This window comes from Polypterus senegalus, chromosome 8 (assembly GCF_016835505.1).
Source record: "Polypterus senegalus isolate Bchr_013 chromosome 8, ASM1683550v1, whole genome shotgun sequence".
NCBI lineage: Eukaryota > Metazoa > Chordata > Cladistia > Polypteriformes > Polypteridae > Polypterus > Polypterus senegalus.
Window position 1 is genome coordinate 81,005,704 of NC_053161.1, and position 17,488 is coordinate 81,023,191.

The 17,488-nt window shown below is 37.2% G+C and overlaps 1 protein-coding gene across 4 annotated transcripts in view; it reads left to right on the top strand.

Annotated features, from left to right (window-relative positions):
- The window catches only part of il15ra (interleukin 15 receptor subunit alpha), a 104,110-nt gene that overhangs the window by 78,007 nt on the left and 8,615 nt on the right, over positions 1 to 17,488 (top strand). For 2 of the 4 annotated variants that reach the window (XM_039761335.1, XM_039761336.1), the window contains exons 4-5: positions 5,700 to 5,954; positions 8,060 to 8,302. In XM_039761335.1, coding sequence (XP_039617269.1) covers positions 5,700 to 5,954; positions 8,060 to 8,302 — 498 coding nt within the window. Of the gene's footprint in view, positions 1 to 5,699; positions 5,955 to 8,059; positions 8,303 to 8,930; positions 9,035 to 17,488 lie in introns of those variants that run through there. The other 2 variants (XM_039761337.1, XM_039761338.1) reach the window with 2 other exon arrangements.

Genomic DNA, 17,488 nt, shown 5'->3' on the forward strand with positions numbered 1-17,488 from the left:
GGTTGTTCGAGGAATGTTGTCAGAATATTGATCACAATTTTGTGTTCTGGAGTGGTTTCTACTTTTTATTTACAATATTGCTTTTTGCTGAGAAAATGTACGATATCACGAACTCTTGCATTAAGTTCACATTTTCAACACAATACAATTTTGCTGTCAGCTTGGAAAAAATCAAACAAGATGTGAACAGATAGTATATATTCCATCTCACATTACCAGGGAAAATGAATATTGTCAAGATTTTTTTCTATTTCAGAGCATCCCTATATATATTAACAAAACATTCTTTAACAAATTAGACAAATTTCTAACTTCATTTATTTAGAATTCAAGACGTCTCCACATTCAAAAGGGCGACTCTAAAAAGACTGAAACAGAAGTTGGCATGGCACTACGAAACTTTCAATTTTATTACTGGGCTGCAAATATTCAAACTATAAAAATTCCTGGAAATTGACACCAATTGAATATACACAAGCCTTTTCTGCAAAAGAATAAAAATTTTGAGTGAGAAAAGCACTATATAAATGTAATGAATTTTTATTTTTTATTATTAAGCCCTGCTGCTGTGGTGGGCTTGCGCCCTGCCCAGGTTTTGTTTCCCGCCTTGCGCCCTGTGTTGGCTGGGATTGGCTCCAGCAGACCCCATTGACTCTGTAGTTAGGATACAGCGGGTTGGATAATGGATGGATGGATGCCCTGCTGTGTGCCCCTGTAAATACTAATTATCATCAATATATCAATTATCCATCAATCACTCAGAATATGGAATCAACGTAGGATGCACCTCAAGGCAGAGAAGCTTTTATCTGTTGCACCGCTACATGATAATAACTTAATGTTACATATACCCTGCTGTTTAAATAAGTGCCTTGAGCATGAGAAACGTGCTTTATAAATAAAATGTGTTATTATTATTATTATTGTTATTATTAATGCCTAGATTGCGGGCTGATTCAGTAAAACTAATAGTGATTCCAACTGAGTTAAATACTGACAAAATATTGTTGCTATCAGCATCATTCCCTCTAATGATTAACATCTCCGTTTTGTTTGTGTTCAAAGATAAGTAGTTCTCATCCATCCACTCCTTTAACTCACTAACACACCTAATGAAGGACTCTATTGAAGAAACGTCATTTGGCCAAAAAGGGAGGTAAAACTGGGTGTTGTCTGCGTATGAGTGAAAATTATCTTTATGTTTTCTAATGATAGGTCCCAGTAGAAGCATGTCAAGTGAAAACAGTAAAGGCCCCAGTACTGAGCATTGTAGGACACCATATCTCACTTCTGTTTATAATGATGGAGTACTGTCAGCATGTTTCTGTACATATTGGAATACAATACAATACAGTACAATACAGTTTATTTTTGTATAGCCCAAAATCACACAGGAAGTGCCGCAATGGGCTTTAACAGGCCCTGCCTTTTGACAGCCCCCCAGCCTTGACTCTCTGAGAAGACAAGGAAAAACTCCCAATAAAAACCTTGTAGGGAAAAATGGAAGAAACCTCAGGAAAGGCAGTTCAAAGAGAGACCCCTTTCCAGGTAGGTTGGGCGTGCAGTGAGTGTCAAAAGTAGGGGGTCAATACAATACAATACACAGAACAGAACAATTCCTTAATACAGCATAATAATACAAATTTTAGAAGTACGGTTTAACAGTAGATGATATGACATAATTAGGTTTGGATATTTTTAGAGTCCTGGAGACCTCATCATTCTAGCTGCCTCCCCATTTGGCCATGCCACGGCTGAAACGTTGCTCCGATGAAAGGACCCCTCTTTCCCATGATTCCTGTGATCCTCCATCAGGGATGACTTTACCATAGGCAGGTAAACAACTTGGCAGGTGGGCCGTGGCACCAATTGCCACATTTGGGTACCGAGAAAAGAAACAGAATAGGTGAGGGTTAGTATTCAAATATAATTATCATGTTACTTATGTTATAGTGCTAATGACTAACAACAGAGATGCAGTATGTACAGTTAATCAGCAGCTCTAGTCACGATATGCTAAACTGAAGTAGTGAGTCTTCAGCCGGGATTTAAAGGCTGAGACTGAAGGGGCATCTCTTATGGAAGCAGGAAGACCATTCCACAGTTTAGGGGCCCTGTAACTAAAAGCTCGACCTCCCACTGTTATTTTATTAATACTTGGAATCATAAGCAGACCAGCATCTTGAGATCTTAATGTGTGCTACGGTTTGTAAGTCATGATTATTTCAGACAAGTAAGCTGGACCTTGGCCATTTAATGCTTTATACGTTAAAAGGAGGATTTTGAAATCTGCCCTAAACTTAACTGGGAGCCAGTGTAAAGATTTAAGAACTGGAGTTATGTGTTCATATTTTCTTGTTCTTGTAATAATTCTTGCAGCCGCATTTTGGATTAACTGGAGGCTGTATATAGAACAATTTGATAAATAAGAACTAAAACAAGCCCAATATCAGTTTCCAGCCTGAGTAGTAAAATAAATTGGTCAACAGTATCAAACGCTGCACTTAAATCTAACAATATAATCATAGTGGAATTTCCTTCATCAGAAGATTTCAGAATGTCGTTTACAAAATGTGTTAGTGCCGTTTCTGTACTATAACCATTGAGGAAGCCAGACTGGAATTTCTCAAATAAATTGTGTTATATAAGGTGTGACTGAAGCTGATTGGCCACCGCTTTTTCAAGTATTTTAGAGAGGAAGGGTACATTTGAAATGGGTCTATAATTGTTAAGTATATGTGGGTTTACGTCTGACTTTTTAAGTAATGGTTTAATGACTGACACTTCTAGTGAGTCAGGTACTGTGCCATGCAATAATGAGCTATTGATATTGCTAAGAATAGGTGCTGCAAGAAAATCCATTGTGCGTTTTACTGGTTTTGTTGTTACTGGGTGTGGGGAATGATTAGTGGGATTCACTTTAGAAATTAAAGCTAAAACTTTCTGTTCTGTTACAGGATTAAAGTTTCTAAATTGCTGAATGCAAGGAGAGACAGGGTTTGCCAAGCTAGTATTAGGTTTGCACTGTGATGCTGAGATCTGGGATCTAATATTTTCAATTTTCTCATTAAAGAAGAAGTTCTTAAAGTCAGTACTGCTAATGTCTGTTAGTATTTTGTACTGTAGTTGTGAATTCCCATTTGTTAAATTAGCTACTGTTCTAAATAGTACACAAGGATTGTTATTTATGTTATCTATTATTTTAGAATAGCAGGTTGAGTGAGCTGTAAAAAGAGCTTAATTATATTTTTTATCATTCTCTATCCTTGCAATTCGAAAGACCTGCAGCTTTGTTGTTCTCCATCTAAGCTCCAGTTTGGACACTCTAGTTTAAGGGCTCAAGTGATCTCATTAAACCAACGTGAATTTTTATTTGCTCTAATTACTTTTGTTTTAACAGGGACCACTGTGTCCAAAGCTTCTCTCAAAGTCATATTATAATTTGATGTTAGCTGATCTAAATTGTTTTGCACAGTTACACTTGACTTACTTAAAATATCTATAATTTTTGAAGCAAGATTACAATTTACAAATCTTTGTTTTAATCTGTGAATGTATTGGTAAGGGCAGAACCAAATCAAACGTGATTAAGTAGTGGCCAAAATTACTTAGTTTAATGAAGTAATATTTAATTTTTAATTTCAACTCTTTGAGTTATAATTAAATCTATTGTGTGGTTATGAGTATGAGTTGGACCACTGACAATTTGACAAAATCCTACTGAATTTAACAAATAAGTAAAATATTTGCTGAAAGTATTAGTTTTCACAACAATGTGTATTAAAATCCCCCATCAACACTGCACAATTATAATTTATAGCCAAATCAGATAAAAAGTTTTCAAATTCAGTCATGAACAACAAATATTGCTCTGGGGGTCTGTAGACTAGCACTACAATTGAATCTGTTTTAATATTTAAAATGAGTGCCACGTAGGCGGTCGTCTACATTTTTAGTATTAAACTACATTTTGTCTCAATTAATTATTCCAAGCCCACCTCCTCAACGAGGATCTCTAGATTTATAAAGTAATATTTATGCATCTGGTGATGGCTCAGCTAGAAGTGTCAGATTTATTAAGCCAGGTTTCAGTGAGAAGACACAGATCAGATTTTGTACTTAATATCATTTACCAAAGCAGCTTTACTTCCAATAGAGGGAATGTTTTAACAAGCAGCATTTAAAACTCCGTAGTTGTTTCTGAACTGGTGATGCATTTTTTGTTTTAATTTGAATTAAGTTGATATTATAGGTTATCCTGGTGGAGGATCTGATTTTATCTCTTGATCAAATTATTTTTTGGCTATCAAGTAATTTAAGGTTTCCATCAAGACTAAATTTATAAGATGCCCCACAACAGAGATTATGGGTAACAGCTACAGGATAGTAACAGGTAGGATAAACAACAGCCTGTGATTTAAGATCACAAGACTGTGGCCTGGATGGTACTATGATCAGTTAGCCATAGTTTGGAATAAAACAAAAGATCCCCACTAGTTAGGATGAATATCATTTCTCTTGAAAAAATCCAGGCTTTTCCAAAAAGGTATCCTAGTTGTTCACAAAGGTTATACTTTTATTTGCAAACCAGGTTTCTAGCCAGAAGTGAAGTGAGCACAATCTGCTATAAATCAGATCCCTTATATATATATAATCTTGGTAAGGGGCCAGACACAGGAGCCAGTAAGAAAAGTGTTTTGTTTTGGGAAAAAAACAAAAGAATTGTTTTGATTCTGTAAATAGGGACATCAGATCTAAATGTGTATGCAACAGTCATAAACAGATTCATAAATAGAAATGTGTGAATACTGCATGCCTACAAAATGAATCTACATATTCCCCGATAAGAAAACATTGGTCACCAATAACATTTGTAATTTACATAAGGCAGGAGCATATTTATATTGAAACCATATAAGAAATACATGTCTGAGCTCAGCAAAGGAAATACAGTTCTTGAAAATTAACATGAAGATAAGCTGGACAACAATTACAGTACTAGTTGTGATGTATGTAAACTGAGGCAAGGATTATGTGTATTTGTATGCACTACAGCACAACAATTATCTCCTTTTCTGTAGAGTTCTCAGTGGGTTATTTTTAATGAAATTGCCAGCTTCCAAATTAAATTGAAATTTTGACGGATATCTTAGACAAGGTGTTAATGTTTTGATTGCTCCTAGATGATCATATAATTTTCCCTAACTGTAATGCTAGCACCACCTAAGAGACTGAATAGGAAAAATCTGCAAACCTTAAGGCTTCATCACTGAAGCTCCTGAAATGAGCTCTAACAATCAGCTCTCAAGAATGCTCCATTCAACTCATGGTAGCCAGCATTCTGAGTAGCCTGTTCTGCCCAGCATTTTTATTTTGCTTGATGAATTTTAATTGCTTAACTGTCTCAATGATAACACCTGCATAGAAGCACCTGCTTTCATTAGAATTTGTAACCCTCTTTTATTTGTTTTTGTTATTTTCTTTATGTATTCTGTATATCTTATAAAGTGAGATAAGAAACAGAAACGTTTTAAAATATTGTATGTAATGAAGAAATAATACACTTGTAGTTTTTTTGTGAGCTGTAAAGAAAGTAACATTGGTCATTGTAAACACTTTGTACAATTTTGCTTTTATATTCAGCATTTATGCTTTTTTTATAAACTTTGTTTTGTTTTTATTTGTGACTGGATAAATAGGGTCTGTGGCTAACACAACATCAAAGGCGAAAGAAAGAGAAACAAGCACTGAAATGACTGTGTTCACTGAACATAGTACATGGAGGGCAAGTACCTCCCCAACTACACCATCATTGGAGGCAACTAAGCACAAAACACCTAATCCTACTACTGACACAGTTACAACAACAGATTGGACAAAGAATGAAAGGACAGCAACAGCAAATACTCCCAAATTTACTTCACCTATGGAGCCACAGGCTGAAACACCATTGAGTATGTCTTGGTATTCTGTTAACTATTGTAGTGAAATGTTACTAAACTAATACTTAAAGAGACATATTCCAGGCTGATTGCTCTAGAATATAGTGACAACTTTGTAATGACACTTTTTTCCCAGGTTATGTCTTTCAAGTTAAAGTCAATAGAACAGGGACTATTTTTAGGTACTGTATAGATACATTAGCTTCATTAAAAATAAAGAAACTTTTCCTATTTATTTAAACTTAAAAAAAATTAATTGTAAAAGGACATATTCTAATTTTGTAATTCTGATAATAAGATGAATGTTTGGCAAAAGTGTCAAGCCCCTTGTTTGTAAGATGGTTGTAGCAGTTAAACAAAAGTTATCTGAAAATGTATCTCCATTTGATTGTGCATCCACTCTTGGGATAATACGTTATACTTAAAATGAATGTAAAACTTTGCTTCCGCTGCCATCTTAAATATTCCAGTAAATAGTTCAGCATAAACAAAGGAAAAAGTAAAGTCCTCTCAAAATATAAATAAAAAAACAGACCATAATAAGGTCCAAGCAGAATAAAATCAGGCTGCCAAAAATAATAGGTAATCACTGAATAATATACATTAATGAGAAAACACTAGGCTGCCTTAAGAAATATACATGCAACACTCAAAGTATATTGTAGGCTATCAAAGCAGGCAGTAAGTGTTTATATTGTCTCTATTTTACAGATATCTAAGAGTGCTTACAGTGAAAGCATACCAATAATGGAAAAGGAATATATAATTTTAGCTAGCATTGTGAAAAACATGTTTGAATTTACTGTGCCATTAGGTGACTGTAAGATAAATCAATAAGCCATTGTTGTTCTGCCATGGTGTAATTGTCAGGCCACAAGGACAAAAGAGAATAAAGGGCTAGGAGATGTAATCTTTAACAGGGGGCTAGTATAAGTCTAAACCAGGAATCTACTGATTGTGCGCAAAAGTCAAGTACACAAACCAGCATCAAGACCTTTGAAAACCTAGCCACAGAGAAGTGCTCGTGAAAGCTTGAGTCCATAATCTTGGACAGAGTGGGATATGTGGAGCTTGAAATGCTTCCTTTAACAGCAACTTGTAGCATTATGGCAGTGAACACCTGAAGTAGTGTCACCCACTAAACAAGATGGCATCTCAGTATTTTCAAAACACAAAGTTAAAATAAAATAACACGTCCCCAATCAAAATACAATTGGACAAGAAAAGTGACATTGAATTGTACATGTTTCAAAACTGCAGCATAAAATTGTCATCTCCCATAGAAAAATGTATTAATTCGTAAAATTACAAGCATAACAATAATGTCACTTTGGTGCACAGCACAATATTAAAACTAAAGGCACCTTCACGTTTACTGCAGATATGTGTGTTGCTGCAGCCATGTTGTTTCTTTAATAAACACTGTCATGACATGTATAGCTTTAAGCTTCATAAACAAGTTAAATATGTTTTCTCAATAACTTTATTATTGACAAATAATATTTCCTACTCTTTGTACTTTTAAAATTTTCAGCAATTCTGAACATTATGAAGGTGCCAGTTTTCAGAGACCAAAGGCTTATGGTTGCTGTCAGATTAATAAGTGTATCACTGCTAGAAAGTTGAAGATGGCAAATTAGGATCCATCATGTAATTAAATTAAGCACATTCATAAAAACGGAAAAGGTTTGATTTACATCTTAATTAGAGCAATTCATTTTTATAGGGTGATTGTATTTGCTGCTGGAATAATTTCAATTTTTCTTTTAAAATAAATACTGAATTTAAAACCTTACCATAAAAGTGGGTAAAACTAGTAAAGGTTCATTATAAACAATAATTGGCATAAAAAAATAAACTATTTGAGAGAGCTGGTTGTTGATGACAATTTATTTGTTCTTCATTATTATTGATAGAGAAAGTAAACAAGCCATGCTTGCAAGTCTTATTTGAGCACTGAGCTGTGGCATAATGAATACAATGATTAAAGTCATTCATTTAAATATAAACTGTCCCAGAAACAACTATTAATTGTGGTAATACAGCTACTGCACTAAGAGCAAATCTCATTGGTCAATTTCCAGATATAAACTATAATTCTTTTTTTTGTTCTGAAGATAAGGAGTACTCACAAACATTTAGAGCTACGGTAACAGATCCTGTCCAAGAAGCAACCACATTTGACGCTTCAACAGCAAAGGCTATAACTGAAGAGAAAGAAAAGTCAAATTCAACTCAAGCTCACATCGAGACATCAACTTTCAGAAATACAGATCAGTCCATAACAGAGAAAGAAACACACTTATCAAAAATTACATCTTCCTATATGTCATCATCAGAATCAACAAATACAAGTCAAGGTCAGTTTTTTAATTATCTTCATGCTAAACAATTATAAGGTAATTTTGTATGGATTATTCAAACTAATGATTATGCTGTAAATAAGGACTGAAATGACAAGACATAGACATTACAGACTTTTGATAAGTTATAAATCTTCTTTTTTTTTTTTTTTGAAAAGACACACTTCATGTTTTACAAAACAGCACTGTGCTCCTATAATAAAACATCTGTTTGAATTAATAGAATACTAAAATTGAGTTTCCATATTATCACAAATAAAAAAGAAAATCATGTTCTTAATACAAATTTGTAAAATGCATGTATGTGTTAAATGCACTAATTAATAGTTTTACAAGTTCAATTCCACCACCTGCTTTGCGTTTGGCCCTCAGCATGATATGTAACTCACCTACTGTATATTGTAAACATAGAAATATTTAAATTAGAATGTAACCCTCAATTCATCAAACATGCTTAACCCAAGCATACATCTAGAGAAGGCTGGGGACTCTCCCTGCAGTATTGGGTGCTATGTAGGAACTAACTTTGTTCAGTGTGCTAATCCATCAAAGGGCATTTTAAAACATAAAACATCCACTATCATTCATACTAAGCTACCAACTAACCTAACTTACATGTTTTTAGGAAGTGGGAGGAAAATCAGAGTACTAAGAGATCTGTCAATGTAACCTGTGGCGGACGGCCGGGACGCCCCTTCAACATATGTTCCGGGGGAGCAACCACGGGCAGCTCAATACCTCCCCCGGGACGTTTGGTGGCAACCTCCCTGGCCGACGGTGGTGCCTCAACATCCCACAGGGCTCCATGGGAGATGGAGTCCTCCACAGCCCGGTTGGGAGCTGGGGTGGCCGCCAGGGGTTGCTATATGAATTCTGGAGCCCAGCTGGACAAATCTTCAGCCCCACCCAGAGGTGCAATTGGAACCAGGTGTACCAGGAACCTGGAACACTTCCGGGTGGGCTATAAAAGGGGCCAGCCACCACCACTCAGGGGCCAGAGTCGGGAGGAGAGGATGAAGCTTCAAGGGAGGAGTGGTGGTGCCAGAAGGGCGTGTTTGTGTTACTTTTGTGCTTTATTTGGGACTGTGTTGTGCCTGTGGGGTTCATGGCGAAGACGTGCCCCACAGGTGAAGAAAAATAAACTTTTGTGTTATTTTTTTATTCATGCCTCCGTGTGAGTCTGTGTCGGGTCGGGCGCAAAAAGGCGCTATTGTTATAATCCATATTAGGAAGTAAATGCAAACTTCACACAGACATTGACTGGGCCAAGTTTCAAACACTGTCCTGAGGTAGCTCTGTTAATCCAAGCTCCCCTGTGCCAAGTTAAATTAAAATTATGATCACTAAAATACTGGGGTGGTGTTTAATTGGAAAGGTGTTTAATGAAGTGAAATATGTTAATTGTATTCTTTATGTCAAGGGTTCTTCAGCAGTTGTGAGGGTATTGCTGGAAAGCACGTTGAGAAGAGATGCAGCCAAACTTTAAAATGAGGTAATAATTAAAATTGAGATCTCAAAAAAAGAGAGTTAAAAATCACAGAAAGAGTCCATTCAGAAGTGATTTAATTTCAGTGTGTTCATTTTTAAAAAAGGGCCCTTCAGGCATGTACGGTGTCTTAAGTGTTCAAAGGGCTGACTCGTTTATGGATGATCCATAACTGCCTCAGAATGCTAATGGTGCAGAGGAGGAAGAAGGTGAGAGTGGTGAATACCAGTTTTGCTAAGGGTGCAGGTCCTTAAAAAGGAATACAGAGTATATAGGCCAGCCCAGTATTATTTTCTGGCCAGGTTTGTAATTTTGGAGGCATTCCCCTGTGGCTTTCATCAACGGGAAGAGACCTGCAGGGGTACTTGACTCTGCCCTGTTTGATTGCTGAAATAAATTCAGCCAGTTTTAGGGTATAATCTCATTGTCTGTGTGGGACTCACTTCAGTTGTCTTGGTGGTCATTAAAGTTTTTGCAGTATTAAGTATATGTGTTTTTTAACAAATGAGAAATGTATTAATGATTGATTCTGCAAATAATACATGAAGTGCATATTTACAAAACCCTTGTTCCAGCATTAATCTCTTGCACATACAGTACATGATGATACACACACCCCTTAACAATGCAATAGTTGGATTCCAGGATGAATGTTAGCACAGGTGGAGAATATTAGGTTGACAACCCGGCATGATCATGTGCACACAAACTCAAGTTACTGTGTATTTTCCAGAATTTTGTGTGTGTGTGAGTGCACACAGCAGTCTCAGCTTAACATAGCATTATTTAGAAAGGAGAAAACTGACAACCAGAAAGTAAAAAAAAAAAATCAGGCTACTGGGCTGTTACTGGATAGATCTGTATGGATGTCCCATAGAGTTCTGTACGTTTTCATATAAAAAAAGAATCACAGAGAGAATATTTTATGTCATAGGTATCATAACATTTAAAAAGAGAGATAGTATTACAGTATCATCTCTCAATAACATGGTTGGCAACAGAGTTCTTTGTTACATTATAAACAGAGCAAAGGTACTCATATAACTAACAGGCATACATCATAATAAAGTAGTATGACGGAACACATTATTAGTCACATACAGTGCACTTTAGAATAAAACCTGGTTTGTGCAGTGCGCTACAAGAGAAATCATATAGTTTCCACATAAATTACATAGTCAAAAAAAACCAAGGGCAAATACAGGATTTTCAGAATCACTTTATTGCTAGCATGTGAAATATACCATAATTAATTTTGGTTAGGTGCAAACATGAAATACAGGGTGAGCCAAAATGAAGTACCACATTTCTCAAGGTCATTGTGCGAGGTAAAGGCAGCCGAGTGGGTTGTGGTGGGGGTTCTTTGATGGGCAATCCGTTGTAGTTTTGTGTCGGCAACATGCCTTGGTCTGGTGCGCACCATGCTTTCGCTGTCGAAGTGTTCTTCAAAAACAATGAATCCATCATAACTACGCAATGCGCTTTCTGAAAACACTTCGACATTCCTCCTAACGGTGACATCCCAAATTGGAAAACAATTCTTCAGTGGGTGGCTAATTTAAAAATAAAACATTGAACAGAAAATCTCTAGGCTGTCCTCGGACTTTACGAATGCCTGAAAACATCCAAGCTGTAACGGCATAAATTTTTCAGTCTCCTAGATGTTCAGCACACAAACATGCTTCTGCCTAGGCATTTCCAACATGTCTTTGGAGAGGATTTTGCATGCGGACCTTAATCTCCATCCATACAAAATGATGGTAGCGCAGGAACTCACTGAGAGAGACTGGGAGAACTGTGGAGAGTTGTGCACGAACATTCTGCAAACCGTTCATCAAGATGCCATCAACATGTGCAGCAATGAGGCACATTTCCATTTAAACGGTTGTGTAAATAAGCAAAACTTACACTATTGGGATGAAACCAACCCTTGTAAACATCAGAGACCCTAGCACAGTGAGCATGTTACAGTTTGGTGCGCCGTTTTAGAATTTGGCATTGTAGGTCCTTACTTTCTTGGGGGGGGGGCAACAGTCACTGTCAATTCATAACGATACATTGAAATGCTAGAGAACTTTTTGCAGCCACAACTGGAAGAAATGGATGTCATGGATGCCTGGTTTCAACAGAGTGGCACAACAGCTCATACAGCGCAGAGATCCATGCAAGTTTTGTGGGAGATGTTTCCTGGGAAGCTGACTTCCCTGCATGGCGATGTTGGGTGGCCTTCACGTTCACCTGATCTCGCTACAAACGATTTCTTTTTGTGGGGTTATCTCAAGTTGAAGGTATATACAGTATACACCAACCTCAAAACCTTGAAGATCTAAAGGACAATATTTGCCACAAAATTGCTGCTATTACCCTTTAAATGGCCGAATGAGTCCTGCAAGTGTTCAGAAATCATTTCGAAGAGTGTCTCACTAATGATGGCCACCACCTTGAAGACATCATTTTTTAAACACAGTGAAGAACATCAATTTTGTATACCTTTTCTTGTATAATAATGGAATTTATATTATCTTGTAGCGTTTTTGTAGAATAAATGTTTGAAATGTGGTACTTCTTTTTGGCTCGCCCTGTATAAGATATGAACAACTCAAGACAACACAATTTCAACCCACCATTAACCTGACATTGTGCAAACCACTATACAAATACAATTTCTTGAACAAAACATTTACAAACTTCAATAGTTAAATAGATATAAAACTATGCAAAATAATATAGATATAAAATAGTACAAGTTTAGCAAATGTGAAGTATTTACGAATAAACAAATAGAACAGTTACCAGTTTTATGCTGCAAAACAGTTAGGAGTAGCCCTATGTTACATCTTCTTCATTTTCGTTATAAGTTTTCTTTAAACCACAATACACACTAACAGTTGAGTTATGTTTTAAACATACATTTTGTTTATAACTTTGCTGTATTCATACTAAACAAAGAAAAAAACAAAATAGAATCAACAGTTTCCTCTTCCTCAGCATCCAGCTCCTCCCAGTTATCTAAGCAATAACATGTTGTCCACATTTAATCATCATATATTTAGATTTTCAGATTAAAAATGTTAAACTTTGCAGTTTTACTTTTTTATACCCGCAGTTTGTTCTTCCCCAATAATCTCTTCCTTTCCCTCCCTCCCTCACTATCTTTGGAGTACTAATAAAAGGAGTGCATATTTGCACACTATCTAGACTTGTTTTTGTGGCAGTGCCATTGGTGCTGTGGGCTACACCATCATATTTATAATAAGTGTGGTCAGTAGGGGCCGTTGCAGCACCCTAAACACAACCAAAATGACACAAGTCCTGGTACAATAAAAAAAAAAGTTTATTTTCAAAATACCCTACAAAAAGCTTGTTATATGTTGTGTAAACACAAATGTTCTCTTCTCCTTTCTCTCTTACTGTCTCTGTCTTATTCCTCCACTTCTCCCAGGTAATTGTTGTCCAGCTCCTCTCCTGACTCCGACTCACCTGGATGAGGTTAAGCAGCTTCCTTTATCTTAGACACTGGAGTACTTCCGGTGCTAGGTCATAGTCAGATAGAAGTACTTATGGGTTGAGTGGAAGTCCCCAAAATTAGGGATCACAAATCCCCACAGCATCCTCTGGCGGCAACTCCGGAACCCAACAAAGCGGCCCCATGGGGTTACAGTTTCCGGCATGTCTTCTAGGTGTCCATACTGGTAGCAGGATGCTGCCACCTAATATGTCCGGAGAGCAAGTAGCCCTGACCGGTTGTCTCCCCGGTCCTTCTATCACACTTGATCCAACATAGGTTTGGTATTTATGTTCTTATTTTAATAGATCAATAGTTTTTGTATCCACTCCATTTTACTTGATTATTAAAATACTATTTGTTCTCAGAAATGTACTACTGATTCCTAAAATTACAGCTGTTTGTTTTTAAACATTCTCCTAAGCTGTGTTTTTCACTGAATAACATTTTGCAGTTGTTCAAAACATAGTTGAACTTTGAATGTTAATATAATAGATTTTGTATATGTAACAGGTATAAGTATGTTTAACATGTCTCAGTTGAGAAGTTTAGCATTTGAAAGATATTTCATTGCTTTAATAATAGTGGTTTATAATTTTATCAAAGACTGCAAAAGAGCAAAGAACAGAATATGACATAAATGAACATAGCAGGATTTTTCCCCATGGGAAAGCAACCCTCTTATGAAAACAGTTAATAAAAATTGTTAAGAGTTTGTGGAATTCTGTTTTTAGAATTCTTTTCTGGACCCTAATGGTCTCTGTTCAATAATGTTATATACATTATAGTAGCATTTTGAGTACAATAATGACACTTTACATCCATCCACTGGTACATTTTTAAAGTCATCTTGTACATTTCAGGGTAACAGAGTCAGTTCTGCAAACATCAGGAACCAACCCTGTACAGCAGTGGTTCTCCTGAGGGCCCCCTGTGGCTGCAGGTTTTTGTTCCAAACATTTCTGCTTTTAATTGAACTTCAGCCTTAAATAAGCAAGCTGATATCTCCCAGTTACTTTGCTATAATGTGTAACTACAAGGGGGAGCCACTGAGCCCCAAACCACAGAAATGTCATCCAAAAATCAGCACAAGAATATGACCACCAATCAGTTTCTTCTCTCATTCGTTCCTCCAATTGAATGTCACCTGCTGCCTCCCGACTCTGACTCCTCAAGGTGAGTCTGTGGGCTTCTTCTTTTAAAATGAACCCAGTAGTCATAGGTTGTCTGAAGCACTTCCAGATCAACCAGGGCAGTCCTCCCCTGGCAGCGCCCTGTGATGGCACCCAGGGACTCCAACAGGGCCTCATTTCTTGAGTTCCACTCCCATGCCACCCTGTAGGTGTCTTAACTGCATTCAGTCCAGAGGAATGCTGCCACGCGCCATGTGGGGGAATGAGCTACTCCAGGCATCCACATTAACCTAGTCCATCCATTATTCTTATGTTCCAGGTGGGATAAAGATTGTCAGGCTTTGTGGCCAGGTGAAGTGTCCACTCCCACCTCCTACCATTATGGCCTCCTGGCCAGGATGGAGGATGATTTCTTGCCTGTCCTTCCTCCATGGCACTTACAAATGTCAGTCCAAAAATGATAAAACTGTATTTACCAACTTTTAATTTATATTTAACATGCATTAAACTGGGATAATGTAGTATTTTTATTTTGGCTTTAAATCATCATTATGATTGTATTCAGCTTTTCCTGGTGCTCAGGTTGTTTAAGCCATTATGTACTAATGGCCTCACTAGTGGGTCTAACACTGAAGTAACTGCAGCCATTCAGCACTAGCACCTAACATCACTTAGGTGATGTTCAAGTTTATATATTCTTTTCTTTGTTAATTTTCATTATATTAGGATACAATTAAGGCAGCAAGGTCAAGAGCAAGAGGTGGTAAACTAATAGGAAAACAACAAAAGAAAATTAAGCATTTAAATTGATGTCAAAAATACAAACCTTTCTAAATTTGTCATAAAGTTAAATATGACAGTTCTGTGTTTTTTAATGAAAATAAGAGAAGGAAACAAACAGCTAATTAAACAATAAGGTCAAGTATACAGTGGTGTGAAAAACTATTTGGCCCCTTCCTGATTTCTTATTCTTTTGCATGTTTGTCACACAAAATGTTTCTGATCATCAAACACATTTAACCATTAGTCAAATATAACACAAGTAAACACAAAATGCAGTTTTTAAATGATGGTTTTTATTATTTAGGAGAAAAAATCCAAACCTACTTGGCCCTGTGTGAAAAGTAATTGCCCCTTGTTAAAAATAACCTAACTGTGGTGTATCACACCTGAGTTCAATTTCCGTAGCCACCCCCAGGCCTGATTACTGCCACACCTGTTTCAATCAAGAAATCACTTAAATAGGAGCTGCCTGACACAGAGAAGTAGACCAAAAGCACCTCAAAAGCTAGACATCATGCCAAGATCCAAAGAAATTCAGGAACAAATGAGAACAGAAGTAATTGAGATCTATCAGTCTGGTAAAGGTTATAAAGCCATTTCTAAAGCTTTGGGACTCCAGCGAACCACAGTGAAAGCCATTATCCACAAATGGCAAAAACATGGAACAGTGGTGAACCTTCCCAGGAGTGGCCGGTCGACCAAAATTACCCCAAGAGCACAGAGACGACTCATCCGAGAGGTCACAAAAGACCCCAGGACATGTCTAAAGAACTGCAGGTCTCACTTGCCTCAATTAAGGTCAGTGTTCACGACTCCACCATAAGAAAGAGACTGGGCAAAAACGGCCTGCATGGCAGATTTCCAAGACGCAAACCACTGTTAAGCAAAAAGAACATTAGGGCTTGTCTCAATTTTGCTAAGAAACATCTCAATGATTGCCAAGACTTTTGGGAAAATACCTTGTGGACTGATAAGACAAAAGTTGAACTTTTTGGAAGGCAAATGTCCCGTTACATCTGGCGTAAAAGGAACACAGCATTTCAGAAAAAGAACATCATACCAACAGTAAAATATGGTGGTGGTAGTGTGATGGTCTGGGGTTGTTTTGCTGCTTCAGGACCTGGAGGGCTTGCTGTGATAGATGGAACCATGAATTCTACGGTCTACCAAAAAATCCTGAAGGAGAATGTCCGGCCATCTGTTCGTCAACTCAAGCTGAAGCGATCTTGGGTGCTGCAACAGGACAATGACCCAAAACACACCAGCAAATCCACCTCTGAATGGCTGAAGAAAAACAAAATGAAGACTTTGGAGTGGCCTAGTCAAAGTCCTGACCTGAATCCAATTGAGATGCTATGGCATGACCTTAAAAAGGCGGTTCATGCTAGAAAACCCTCAAATAAAGCTGAATTACAACAATTCTGCAAAGATGAGTGGGCCAAAATTCCTCCAGAGCGCTGTAAAAGACTCATTGCAAGTTATCGCAAACGCTTGATTGCAGTTATTGCTGCTAAGGGTGGCCCAACCCGTTATTAGGTTCAGGGGGCAATTACTTTTTCACACAGGGCCATGTAGGTTTGGATTTTTTTTCTCCCTAAACAATAAAAACCATCATTTAAAAACTGCATTTTGTGTTTACTTGTGTTATATTTGATTAATGGTTAAATGTGTTTGATGATCAGAAACATTTTGTGTGACAAACATGCAAAAGAATAAGAAATCAGGAAGGGGGCAAATAGTTTTTCACACCTCTGTAGATAACATTAGGTGTTTTCCTACTGGCAGAACTTTGTTTTCAGGAACCAGTGAGTTCCTATAAAATGTAGGTCCTGGGCCACTTTCATGTGTTGAGTTCAATTCCCACTGCCCAACAAGAACTGTAACCTTTATGCAAAATATGTGATATGTAAAGAAGAGTAATGTGGTTCAGAGTTAGGTGCACTTAGGAGTTCACGGGGACAGAATAACACACACACACTTATTTAACGCAGTGCACTAGGAAGGCAGTTATAAAGAGTGGTGAGGTGCACCGATAACTCTATTTAAAGTCCAAACTACTAACAGATTTGTAAGATGGCGCCAGTGCCTGTGGTCAACCAATCAGCGCAATTCATCCCCAAGCTCCATCCATGATGGTCCTTGGTTGAAGGAAAGTACATACCCTGGAGAAGAAGCTAAAAAAGTGTCAAGAACTTCCTACCAGGAACTACAAATGGCCTGAGTTTTGTGCCATGTGAATGCTGCAAAGTTCCTGATTTTCAAAAAAGTACCTGGTT